The sequence below is a fragment of the Lytechinus variegatus genome, chromosome 14 (assembly GCF_018143015.1).
Source record: "Lytechinus variegatus isolate NC3 chromosome 14, Lvar_3.0, whole genome shotgun sequence".
NCBI lineage: Eukaryota > Metazoa > Echinodermata > Echinoidea > Temnopleuroida > Toxopneustidae > Lytechinus > Lytechinus variegatus.
The window spans coordinates 24,970,675-24,985,085 of NC_054753.1; the positions used below are offsets into that span (position 1 = coordinate 24,970,675).

General features: G+C 37.0%; 1 protein-coding gene across 1 annotated transcript in view; it reads right to left on the reverse strand.

The window, feature by feature from the left end:
* Nucleotides 1-13,787, reverse strand: part of LOC121427287 (adipolin-like) — a 55,151-nt gene extending 41,364 nt beyond the window's left edge. Inside the window, exon 1 of the mRNA XM_041623624.1 lies at nt 13,740-13,787. Within this exon, the coding sequence (XP_041479558.1) occupies nt 13,740-13,787 (48 nt within the window). The remainder of the gene's footprint in view (nt 1-13,739) is intronic.
* Between the last annotated feature and the right edge of the window lie 624 nt (nt 13,788-14,411).

The window sequence follows — 14,411 nt, forward strand, 5'->3', positions numbered from 1 at the left end:
TCTTTGCAAGACGGGGCCCTGCTGATATCAAAACTGACTTATGTCAAGGGTGTTTTCACCCTTTAAGGGGACCGTTGATGATCCATGAATCAGAAAAAGATTTTTTTTCAAACACGACAACGATGTGAAATAACGTAAATACAAAACGGCACGGAAGGAATTTGTATCGTAAGGAAAGATTTGTAGCAGGGAGAAAGAACTTTGCTTTCAGATTTGCAAGAAAATAGTTATTTAAAGAAGAGAGCTTAAACCTTCAAAGTGCAGCTTAAATCGGTTTAATGCGTAAATTGCGGTCAGACGAGAAGTAAGTGTTTATGCATAGTTGATACAAGGCTGTTTTGTCACTGTTACGAGGTTGATTTTTATGCAATTGAAATAAGAAGAATCCTCCAGAGTTTCCATTTTCAAAAGATGTCTTTTTCCATCAGTGTTTGAAGCACACCAAATTGAGGTTGAATGTATCCAGATCTTGGTTAGATCATGAAGGTATTATCTATTGTTGGATAATGAGTTTACGAATAGTGACAAAATCCTGATCCAACATAATCTCATTTTCATAATCTTATAATGATTTTACGATTGGGTGTTATGACTTGCCCCAGTTCGTAAGTTTTCGGGAGCAAGGACTTCGATACACTGAAACAGATTACATCCCCTGTAACATTTAAACTGTACAACACATAGTGATTTCTACGATATACTGCATGTTTCTTTTAGTCGTATATTACTCGTTCTGATTTGCATAAAAGAAATTGTAAAATACCTTGAAATTGAATTTCATTCAATATTCTTCATAATTAATACATTTCCAAGTTTCAACTCAGTTTGCAATTCCGATTAAAAAAATCTTATCTTTGAACTTGATAATAATAATAATAATAATGATTATAATTCCTTATCCTGCTTGTGCTTATACTTGCACATGATGAATATTTTTTATTTGTCAATGTCATGGTCAGCTCTTTGTAAGGTTACGTACTCACACTGACAATTGACCTTTATTAGAGTCATCTTAAAAAAAATCCAAAACCTTATGACAATACATAACAAGTCAAAAGGTCTTGAACCCCAAAGTTTGTACGACCAAACAAAAAAAAAATGAAGGGAGAAAAATGGAAGAAAAGTAAACTTAGCGGGGTGAGATTTAATATCATTTTCTTAAAACTATTTCATACGTTGTCACGAAATTAGATTTTCATTTCAAAATTATTTTTTTGTTATCTCACTCCGGATTGTTTGTTTACCCCTACGCCATACTGTGTCAGCTAATAGCGTGATCTCGAGATCTTAAGGCTACCGCACACCTAACGCGATCGCGATCCGATTTTGGAACAAATCGCATTTTGCTAATTTTATGAAAATGTGAATGAAACATATCATTTTATTTAAGGTTAAAATCAATCGAAAAAAACTAATATAACCATTTTTAAAGATTGCAAGTTTTTAGTTTGGAGTACAGGCCAAATTAGTTTCAAATCGTAGCCAATCGTACGACTGCTGTGACGTCATTACGGCTAGATATTTATTTTATTCTAAGAAGGGTGATTGTATAGTCACAGATTTGACCATGGTATTCGTACGATGATTTAGAACATTGCACAGCACATTCCATGTCTCGATATTAGCATCGAATTCTACATTTTATACTGAAATCGGGTCGCAGGTCAGTCATAAGGTGTTCGGTCGCCTTTAATTACTCTAAAATTTTCAGATTCTTACCCAGAATGCGTCATTGCTTGCAATGAGGGTCGGAATGATAATCGTACTAAAAGTGCAATGCATTTCCGATTATTTTATAAAAATACATATATGGATCAAGACTTGACTATAAAAAAGCACATGGGCTTGGGACCCATGGTTCACTGTGTGATCAAGCTATTTGGGATATAAGAGGAAATAGGCCAAAGGCGGTTTCATTCGAAAGCCGAATTTCCCCCCTCCCAAAAAATAAATAAATAAATGAAAATATTCCAGCACTGAGGCGATGAAAATGTGAAATTTCGGTCAAGAAACAAAGAAGTCGGAAGCTTCCCCAAATGTATAATAACATACCAAAAGGCGAATGGCAATGAGGACATTACGGTATCATTCAGAATAGTAATGGTCATAAAGGAGCACCCTGTGTCATTTCAGTGGCGCGACTGTTAACTTTTAATAACGAATGTCTTTAACTTGTGAATTTGAATACATTGAAATACAAACGTTGATAAAATAAAACATGGCGCAAATCGATCTTGATAAACCAGATAAAAACACCGTGAAAATTATTTTTTTTTATGTCAGCTTCCATGCTCAGATTTTGGGCAAACTGTAAGTTTTTACTATCATTTGAGCTCAATGTTATAATAATAGATGGTTTTATTTATAGCACCTTCGGGGCTCAAACGGGCGTTGAACCAAGAAATGTATATGTGAAAACGGGGTCGGGAGCTAATGGGGAAATGAAAAAGGTTAATTTTTCTCCAGTGGATATTTATTGTCTGCTGTACAGGGACGTATCAACGACTGCAAGAAACCGACTAAAAGAAATGTGCCATAATAAAGGGGAGATGTATAATTGTGATGAAAGTTTTAACAACAAATTGTAGATTATTTGCTTTTAACGTCAGGATAACCAAGGGCAATTAAAATTCAGTATACGCACACAATAAACAGGCAAACAATAAACATGCAAAATGATGAACGATTAGGTTGCATGCTGGTAACGCTGGGAAAACGTGTCGCCGACATACTTAGGCCCTACCTAAAGCGTGATAGTACGAAGTGATTAAACTACTGAAAATGTACTTAGGTTTCACTTAAAATTGTAACAACGTTCATTATCTAAAGCCTTCACTGAAAGTGTTTAGGATGTTCATTTCCCGAATGAATTTTCTTGGAATTACTGAAAACATTTTGATGTTTTAAAATTTAGATGCATGCTCTAGTCATGATTTTGATTTCGGTCAATTGGATTCGTTTTCCCTTTAAGATGGGGACAGACCTCGGCCAGCCAGCCAGAGAACGAACATGCTCGGTTTCAAATCTCGACCCGTATCGCATGTCGAGCTCCAGAAATCCGCACCTGACAGGCGCACTTTGGATTATTTATTTTGACAAAATAGGAGGATATTCGAAGTTCATGGATGGTCGGAATTCGAAATATATCGGGCCTTGTTTTCTGAAATAACACATTCTGAAGCTCAAGTGAGAAAGAGAATGAATTCCTGTGATTCTCTATAGCTATACTTTAATATTCATATTTCTGTTGAGGGTAAAGGGGTTACTATTCGTTTTTTTAGGGAGATTATGTACTTGGGGATGTGGATTTAATATAAAGAGGGTTTAGGCATACCAGTTGCATTCGTAATATCTTTTTTCGTGTCATATTACAAGAAGAATAATAATTCAGCATATACTACAAAGTGGAATGAACATTATCCCCTCCCTCTCTTTCACACACAGTCTACAACGCACACACATACACACACACACACAGTCTAGAATGCACTCGCAAATAGATCGACACTCAGACTATTATATCACAAATTTCATCCCACAGTTAATTAACCTCTCTGCCCGATTCTTTCCTCAACGTTTTAACCTTATACCCTCTACCTCCATAAGTTCTGATTCCTTTATTTCTCATGGTCTTTCTTTTTGTTTTCTTTATGCTAGAAAAGTTTTCCTATATGCATCATTTTGACAGTACTATCCTTTCATCGCCAGTGTCGTTGGAACCAATAAATTTTCAAAACATAAAAGTACACTGTAAAAATTGTGGTGTTAAAACTGACACCAATTGGTGTTAAAAGAGGACCACACCCTGAGGCCTGTTAAAATAACACCATAGAGATTGAACATAACACCAAAGAGTGTAAATGTAACAACCATAGGTGTAATAACACCTATAGGTGTAAAACTAACACCACCAATTTAACACCGGTGTAAAATAACTGGTGTGGTCATCTATGTACACCGGTTAACACCACAGTTTTTGCCTTTTGAACTAACGAGCAAAACTAGCGAAAATTGTGGTGAAAAGTTAATGAGCAAAAGCGATTATATGATCAATTCTAGACTTAATTTTTTTTAATGAACCAATCAATCAAGGTTGCTTGTCTTGACACACTTTTCAGAGATGCATGGCGTCATGACATCGTCCAGAATCGTGAGGTGGTGGCGGTAAAGATGACGTCACAAAATGTACTCATAAAACTGAGACTCGATGACTACCACACTTTCGTTCCTAATCAAAACTTTTTACACGATTGCATTATGGGTTTCATTTAGATAATTGTTTTTCTCGAGCCTACACACAGCAAAACATGTGGTGTTAACCGGTTTACATAGAGGACCACACCAGTTATTTTACACCGGTTTTAAATTGGTGGTGCTAGTTTTACACCTATATGTGTTATTACACCTATGGTTGTTACATTTACACTCTTTGGTGTTATGTTCAATCAAGGGTGTTATTTTAACAGGCCTCAGGGTGTGGTCATCTATTAACACCAATTGGTGTCAGTTTTAACACCACAGTTTTACAGTGCACTGTTTTGATAATGCACTACGATGGGTTAATCGTTTTTTGCGATAATTAACGCTTTGTCCCCCCCCCCCCACCTTCCCTCTTACTATTTGTGGGGATGTAAACATGTGTGTTGTCTTTTCTCATCCATCTTTACTTGGCTGCTTGAAATCGTGTAGAACCATGGTAGAACGAAGCTATTTGTGATGTAAGCTATTCATTCAACAACTTTTAGAGAGTTTAGACTACCCTTTCTTGTAGCTCTCACCCTCTTTTACCTCCACGCTCACACTAAACTCTTCATCTAATCACGCTCTAGGTTACTTTAAGAGTATGATAAAGGAGTATACCAGTACTCCTTGGAAAGATACTTTGGTCTGTTGTATACTTTTCTTGCTACAGTAATAGATCATGCTATTCTTCTCTCTTCCCGTCTCTTTCAATACGCAGAAAACTGTGCTTTAATGTAGAGGACGAGAGAAGACAGAGAAAGAGGGAGAGAGAGAAGAAGAAAGAGAGGGGACTAAAGAGGCGACCAGGGCTCAGCCTTCGCGACGCCACGAAACAAAGCCCCTGAAAGCGAAACGGTGTAAACACTGACGCCACGAGTCCCGGGGAGCATTGGAGGTCTCGATAGGTCTCAGGGCCGACCGACCATCAGGGCAAAGAAACTATGAGAGAGACGTCAAGAATTGACAATATACTACAAGCCGGGATACAACCAATCGCAGAAATGAATGTATAAAGCAAATAGTGAATGGTATAAGTTATTTTATCGAGGAAAACGTGTGTGTGGATTAGTAGGTGAATGTGTTGACTAGTATTTCATGGAGAATTTTGTCGATTTTGAGTGTGTGTGGGTGGGTGTTTAGGTCTACATGTGACATGTGTTATGTACAAAGTACATTGTCATCACTGGCTACATGTGTGTGTTTAAACGTGTGTGTTAGAAAATTGTGTTTGTGTGTGTTCGTGTGTGATGGTAAATGAAAAAATCAATGTAGCTGTTGATAATGTCATGAAACTATATCGAAAAATGACATGGGTGTCTGTGTGTTTGTGGGAGAGAAAGAGAGAAAATATAGAGAGAAGGGTGGATTATAAAGAGAAAATTTATATGAGCTCTCGGTGAGAGGGAGAGAGAGAGTGAAAGGGAACGAGAAAGTGGACGAGTGGAAAAAATAATTACAAAGGAAAGAGATTTAAGAAGAAAAAACAGAACCCTAACTTGTGTCCGTTTGTGTGTGCAAGATAGACAAAACATCTTCTGTAGATTTCAAAGAAAGAAAAAACTTTATCTTAAATCATTTACCAGTAAACAAAGGATTAAATGCTTTAAATGGCTACAGTGAATAAGACGAGTGCTTGGAGAGTTATACAGAGTTGAAAATATATGAATAGGCCTAAATATTTTATTTTTTAAGAATGTGGGTCGATGCCATAATGAAATGAAAATCATGCCCGCTCACTCGGGCCAAATTTTGATCCTAAACAACGTAATGTGCAAAGCGGGCAAAGAGGTTGCGACATAAGCTTTTATAATACTAATCAGCATGTTCAAAAGAACTTCAATATCGCATCCTATCAATGACATTGTTACACATGACCTGTCACTAAGAATTATTGATAAGATCTGTGTGCTTTTTGTTAGAATTGTTCCCATTTTCCGACTTGTCGAAGATAAAATCGTCTGCATTTATAGAGTTACAATAGAGTTCTATGAAATTAATGTAAGGGAGTAGAAAAGCATGGGGGAAGGTTTGAATGAACATACAGATGAATGGCATTTAAGAGACTTTGCACCCGGAGCCAAATAGTTTTTGACATTTCACTGAGAGGTGATCAATTTTATGACTCACTTATGTTCGACAAGTATGTCATGTATGATAATCAATGCCTGGTTAGGATTAGTGTTTAACATTGCTCAACAAATACTGGTGTACTTCTGTGTTTCACCAATTGTAACAATAAAATAACTAATCTGAATCATCATGGAGCTTTATGAAGTGAAATTATCAAGTTAAGCCGAGAGTGAAGGACTAGTTACGAAGGGTGTGTATGTGCCAAGATGTGTATATTGTGGATTATAATTGATAACGGATGAAAAGGGAGCACATTTGGGAAATGTATGAAGGGGGAACGACAAAATGGAATAAAGTACAAGTGGACATGAATGTGTGTGGGTGGGTGTACGTTTTTGCGTGTGTGGGTGGGAGGTTGAGGTTTCGTGTGAAGAGGGCGTAGAAGAGACAAGTCTGAATCAGCATGCTCTCATTTTGTGTATTGGGTTTAATAGTGTGAAAGAGAAAAACCTAGGGCATGTAGGGTAAGGTTATATGCAGGTCAGAGAGAGACAGAGGGAGAGGGAGGTATGGACAGTAAGCCTATAGAGAAAGTGGGAAAATCAAATAATGATTATTGTTAAACTAGAAAATTCCGTCACCTGTAAACTCAACATCAACAATGTACTACGCAAGAAAATGTTTTTTCTTTCATACTTCTAAAAACACCCCTATTCTTTTATATTTTTGCAGGTGGCACATCTTACAATTTTTCTTACAAGTGGCTTGGCTTTCTGAGCTCAGAACCTTCCGATCACCACGGAGAGATTAAAGCGCATTTCAAGTAGCTCGAAACTTCATAAATAAACACGCAAATAACATCCCATTCTTTCCGCAATCATTGAAGTTTCTGAGAATGTGTGTACTCTGTCGGCTTCTCACAGCCGAACCAAAGAATAGGAACCTGGGCTAAGTCCTGTCTCTCCTTGCCGCTGAATCGAAAAGGACCTCTTACCGTCTTCAGTTGTTACAAGTAAAAAGAATGGCTCCTCTGTTAGATCTGCCCACCTGAGGACCAAGAATCCTCACTCATCCGGGCCAAAATCCTTTAAACAAGTACACAGGACGATGACATGGGTCGTTGGATATCGCTAAATCGGAATGTCGTCGCGGTAATGTATACCTGCACGCATGCTTACTTGACGCGTACTTAAGAATCCACATTCTTGAGGGAGGGTTCTTTTGTGAACTTAACACCAACTTCTAAATATTCTGTAAAAAGGGAAGGTTTTTTTTTTTGGGGGGGGAGTACATTTCTTGCGCTCCCCTAGGAGTATCCTGAATATTTCGCAGAGACTAGTAATTTATCATGAAGTGAAACTAACAAATCTTTACTCTAACCCTTTAAAGGTCAAGTCCACCTCAGAAAAATGTTGATTTGAATCAATAGAGAAAAATCAGACAAGCACAATGCTGAAGATTTCATCAAAATCGGATGTAAAATAAGATAGTTATGACATTTCAACGCTTCGCTTATTTTTAACAAAATAGTTACATGAACGGACCAGTTACATCCAAATGAGAGAGTTGATGATGTCACTCACTCACTATTTCTTTTGTTTTTTATTGTTTGAATTATACAATATTTCAATTTTTACGAATTTGACGATTAGGACCTCCTTGCCTGAAGCACAAAATGTTAAAATAATGGAATTCCACGTGTTCAAGAAGGAATGAAACTTCATTTCACATGACAATGACGAGAAAATCATATTTCAAACAATAAAAAACAAAAGAAATAGTGAGTGAATGACATCATCGACTCTCTCATTTGGATGTAGCTGGCTCGTTCATAGAACTGTTTTTGTGAAATGAAGCAAAATTTTGAAATGTCATAACTTTCTTATTTTACATCCGATTTTGATGAAATGTTCAGTGTTATGCCTGTTGAATTGTTCTCTTTTTATTCAAATCAAGTTTTTGTTGGGGTGGACTTGTCATTTAAGATTTCTCACGCGAATACTAAGGTCATAACGTATGTTTTGCCAGCCAGATACAAGAGAATGTTATATCCTTTAATGTTAAAATAAAATTCAAACCCTTAGCAATATTGTTAATGAGATATTGTTATACTTAACATTTTTACTTTAACTTCACGTCCCAAAGTTTAGTCATTCTGATACGGGTTTTAGAGGTTTAAGTGTCCACTGATCCATATCAACTGTATTTTATTTCTTTCGTTCTTTGTCAATTTCATGGGTATTTTAGGTTCAATTTAAATTATGGACGCAGAATACAGAACAATTCGTATCAAGAGCAAACCATCAACATTATAGGTAATATTTTGTCACGTAAATTCTGTAGCGTAACGCTGTTTCACTTAGTGACACGGTGCGCTTTTCAACCTTTCATGCGACTCCGTAGTAGTCGTATAAGCCTGAAGTCGATTACCCTAAATTAAATTTGACCTCTAAAAGTAATTATTGATTTATCTAAGAGAAAAGAAGGTGTGAGAAATCATAAAATCTGTGTAACCCTTTTTTTTTAGAAAAAAAAAACCTTTCCTTATGTTTAATTTTTTAAAAAATGGCACTAGTGTAGAGTGTGCGAGCGAGAGAGAGATCAATTCATTCTATATCTGAACGATTTACTACCGCGTTTTTAAGCTTTTGTACACATCTTTACGATGTTTCTACAAGAAACTTGTCGCCAAGTGCATTTTATCTTATTGTTGTGTGTGTTTTCTTTGCAATCTGATACTCGGCTAATATAAAACCAACCGAGTGGGGTTTATAGCCAAACCAAGGACTTTGCACTCTTTAGTTCAAATTTCATATCATTAACACCCCCCCCCCCCCGATATCCGCCCTTTTAAAATTCATTGTCAGCTAAATACTTCTCGCGCACGTGCGTTTTGTAAGTAGGCCTATTGGTGATTGCGACATGATGTGAGTGTATACTTTAAAATATTTTATCATTTCAAAATACGATGAAATTAAAAAAAATCAATCCTATTCCTATTACAAGTACATCACCACTAATCTTGATGAAATGAAAACGATGTCCAATCGAGTCGAACTTTACAGTGTAATTTACAGGCTCCATACGAATCTCGGTATTTGTTAAAAATTCATTGCCTGTAAGTGCTAAGCAAAATAATTCCACATAACGTAAAAGCACTCAAGCACTGACCTTAAAGTACACTCACACGAAATATAAAAAAGCAATACTAGAACTTATAAGAAACAAGAAATTATAAAATCGAAACGTGGTGCCCATAACTACACAGATTAAAAGTAAAATGACACATAAACTGCTTTAGATTTGGAAAAGGCAGAAAGAATGATTTTTGTTAATATAGGATAATTGATATGTTTTTACGGAACCTTAAGATCTGAAGAGAAGTAAGGAATCGCATATACCATGATGAGATGCAAAAGAAACATGCATTTTGTTGTGATTTGGGGGCAATTTTAATGATAATTGAAAGCTCCTTCCGCAGTTTTTCCTTGAATTGTCAGAATCGATCAAATTATTGAGAAAAGTAAATCACAGCCAGATTTCCATCCCTGATGGTCGAATCGGCACAAGGAGGGAGTTTGGTTCTAATTTCAGGCGAAATTTGTTCCACACTAAGATTTGTAAGTGTTGCCATGGGAACGCAATGATGGCTAATTATCATGGTAGGTGGATGGAACTACAATGTCTGCCTAAAGTTTTGGTCAGGAAATATTTAATTGTTTTAATTACATTGAAGTAATTTCTTAAAATAATTATCTGAAATTTGATATATCGTAAAACTATACAGACATATCGAGTATATCATGAAAGTCCGTTACGTGCGTTAGAAATAATATAGGGTATTTATATTGCAACATATCCACCTTGTTAGGTGCTCAAGGCGCTCCTATATTACCCGGCTAAGCTAGGCGTTCATAGCGCACACAGCTTTTTAAGGAATTACTTCCTACCGGTACCCATTTACCTCACCTGGGTCGAGTGCAGCACATTGTGAATCAGTTTCTTGATGAAGGAAATTACGCCATGGCTGGGATTCGAACCCACGACCCTCTGTTTCAAAGTCCGAAGACTAATCCACTGGGCCACAACGCTCAGAGATGGTTTTGCACCGAAAAGAAAAAAAAAATACACACCATTTTTGTAGAAGATTTTTTTTCTTCAAGGCACTAAAGACAGGGAAGTATAATGGTCACGTCATGATGAATAATTATGATAAAAAGAAAAAAGTCAGAGGCAATGATAGGGTAACATAACAAGTGAAAGAGGAGAAGTATGTGAAAATAAAAAGAAAGAGAAATGGTATTGTATATAAAGTAACTATCTTGGGGAACGAGGTATTGCAATGAAAATTCGGAAGAGCATCTGTAGCGGATAGGAAGCTCAATCAATCCGTATATCCGCTTAATCCATATATCCGTTCAATCCGTATATCCGTTCAATATGTCCAGCATATTTCGGTTGGATGCTTTTATCAAGAAAGGTCGTTTATATTATTCACAGATCATGACTTAACTTTCGGATCTCTCAATCAAATTTCAACTCCCATCTTTGCAACAGAAAAGAGAAGATGCAAATTGATGGCTTCTATTTTTATATTTGATTAATACATTGTTTGAACTCTGAAAAATAATGCGGTATTTTTGTGTAGTGTGTTAAGATATTTATATTTTTTAATCTAATTTCGGTTTTAAACATCTCAAATCTCATAAGTAATATAGATCTGATACGATAATGAAAAGAAAGGAGCAAATAATACAGAATATAAGTCTTCATACATAGGTTTAAACCTGCGTTCACAAGTAGTCTGCAGGCACAGACCCTGATTGAAACTTTGATCAGCAAGTGTGTCTCCACGCACAGACTAACACAAACAAAACTTGCTGTTTCAGGCCTTCAGTACACAAGGCATGAGTATAGGCTGCATATTCAGATCCTTAACTCGAGTGAAAGGTTTGCCCAGCAGACTTGTTCACGAGCATCCATGCAGAAGTATGATATTCTAGTGATATGTTTCATCCATCAAATTTGTATAATCATTGTATATAAACTAAGATATCTAAAAATAGATACTGCATCTCATGACTAAATGTGAGGTTTTTCATGTCCGAGTAAAAACTCTGGTTCATTCAAAATAATCAAAACAACACAAATTTAATATAATGAAGCAATTTGAATCACTTCCGCATCTTCTCTTGAAAGTTACACGCCACTTTGGCCAGTACAAATCTATCCACAACTTGGACATACTACCCTAAGCAACTGGACACAGATTGAACTCCGTCTCAAGGAGGATTATTCTCACAAATAAGCATATCAACGAATTTGAAACCATACAAGTTTTGACAGGGAGGAATCTTCTTTCGATTAGGAGCAGACTTGGGACTGATATTTCCGGCGACTGGGTGCATGGGACTTGGGCCAGAGTCCGAACAGACTGCATCTTGAAATGACCCCCCCCCCCCCTCTCTCTCTCTCCAAGGTGATCATATGTTCATGATGGCTTACTTTTTTCAAAGTTGAATGGAATTCTAAACGCATTTTTTTATATTACTGTCAATATTTCAAGTTTCAATAAATGTTGCTCAATTCAGTGGGCACAGTATATAGATGCCGATTTCTGCCTTCCAAAATAGATTATGACAAGTAATTTTGTTATGAGGAAGCCACGGGAGTTTAATTAGACAGTGGTATACATCTTCGATACATTTGTACAGTTAAAATTAGGCAAAATGATATTCGACTTTCTAGTTTTATTAATTCTTTTGAAATGGCTTTGAATGTTGGCTAAGTATGAAAATTCTTTATAGAAAAGCACCGCGACTGGCGACAAAGGCGTTAAAGGAGTGTTTCATTTTGCATCTTCACTATTTACCCTATGTTGTGGGCACTGTTTGTGTTTTGTTGGGGCTTTTTGGGTGGTATCGTTGGTTTGATTTGTTTGAGCATTGTGTGAGGGCCCCCCAAAAAGAGACAAAAAGATCTTGAGAGCTCCTCGTCTCCACCGTATACGTGTAGAAACTCGTTATCCTCGAAAACGGGCGACGAGTAGACGACCAATCCCACCGTCTCAAAACGGCGCGCGTTCATTTACCGAGCAATTAATCCGAACAAAGGCGCTTCTTTTCATCTACCTGCAAAGAATCGGCTTATGTCACCTTCGAGATAAAACATCCATTCCAAATAGACGTCGCTATTATTGATAGAACGCCAGGCGAGGTAATTAATCCCCAAGCTTTTCTAATAATATTATAAAACGAGCCTTATTGCGTCGATCATTATATACCTCAAGCACCACGACGAATATATATGACGCGTCTAACATAAATCGCGTCTATACAAGATTGTAACCTATATTAATAGGGGGGTATTAACAAGGTAGATGCACTATTCCTACCACCCCTCCCCCTAAAAAAGGAAATAAATTGACCTAGTAATGTTCATCAAAAGGCATTTCAACATGTTTTCTCGAATGGAATACCTTCTAAAGATATTTAATCCATTAGAATTGAGCCAGTATATGGCCGAGATATCTTGAACACTTGTGGTATACTGACATCGGGTCGTGTTCAAGGGGGCATATTCAATACGATCAATCGCATTTCGTGTTAAAATCAAGCTCACCAAAACATCGAAGATAAAAACTTCGTATGGACAGCACCTACACTATCACCACCAACAAATTCAGTGGATCAAATGCAACGACACGAAAGTCATCAGTGCTCGATACTGCGTCATTCGAAATATAACGCGATCCTTTTGATCGGCGGTGAATTGGTTCGGCTATGTGACTGGGGTATAGGTTTAGGTGGGGGTAATCATGGTAATGGGACTATAATTGGTCTGAGAAAGCCAAGATCCGTGGGCCTGCAATCAAAGGCCCCAACAATGATACTGCCGGGGACTAACTGTTCCTAGTCTATTGTCGGGGCCAGAGACAGACACCTTTTATTAGAAGGGCCCAGCTGACTTTCAAAGCTCCAAGGAACAATGACTGAAGCCATTGATGGGGGTTTAGAGGTATTGTTGTGTTATGGGAGCATGAATGGGCTCTTCAAAAAGCTTGATGAATCATGAAGCTTCTTCACACGGGTGGTATATTATTAGAAGAAGCGATTCAAACGATTAGAAATTGAGATCATTCAGATGCAATGCAACAATATATTAAAAGAAAAACACTTTTTTTTACAATTCCTATACATATAGAAATTATCTTTCGACATGGACTTTCCAATCAGACTTCACAAAATTGTCAGAACCTGTTGACTAGATTCTCCTGACGAACAAAACCTCCCAAACTTAAAACGAAAGAAGGCGCTGAAATTTTGAACATTTTGGCCATATTTTTGTTGATATGTCGGGCAAATCAAAGCTGGTTCTTTAACTATATTCTAGAGTGCTAGAAGTAACGATAGGAAACATATGCTTACCATTGAGACTAGACTGCCGTAGTCGTCGTCGGGATCGTCTGGGAACATGTTCATTTGAATATATTCATCGTTAGTGGGTTGGGCCTCGACCTCGGATACGCCCCTCGTCGAACTGTGCAGCCACAACCCGCATAAAATCAACACCGTCCTCGTCAATACTTGATGCATATACATGATTAATGATCAATGAATATTCATGCACGTATGAATATTCAATAGTCGAAGTTATTCGATTTGTCGTTTCTTTTCAACTCGGCGTCTTTGACTATGAATAGCCACATGTGGTGTCAAAATAAATATAGATATTTTTATCACTTTTTTTCACTGGTTTTCATTCACATGACTCTGTTACCTTCTCGATGTTTCCTTTCTTTCAGCTTTCCTCGAGTAAATGTCGTTCATGATGACTTAAATTAAGGGATTTTAAAGATTATCCACGCTAAATGCTTTTCCTCTTAAAAATGTATCAAATGTGATTTCCACAATTTGAATTCCTCAGGTACAAATATTTCTTCGTTACATTCCTCGACAAAAGGCGATCTTCTGAAACTCCCGTTATTTCAAATCGAACCGTACACCTTATCTACTCATTCAAGCGCGAAAAGTAGCATGATGCAAAAATCGTATACATTAACATCCGATACATGAGAAATGGCATTCTAGCAAATTCAT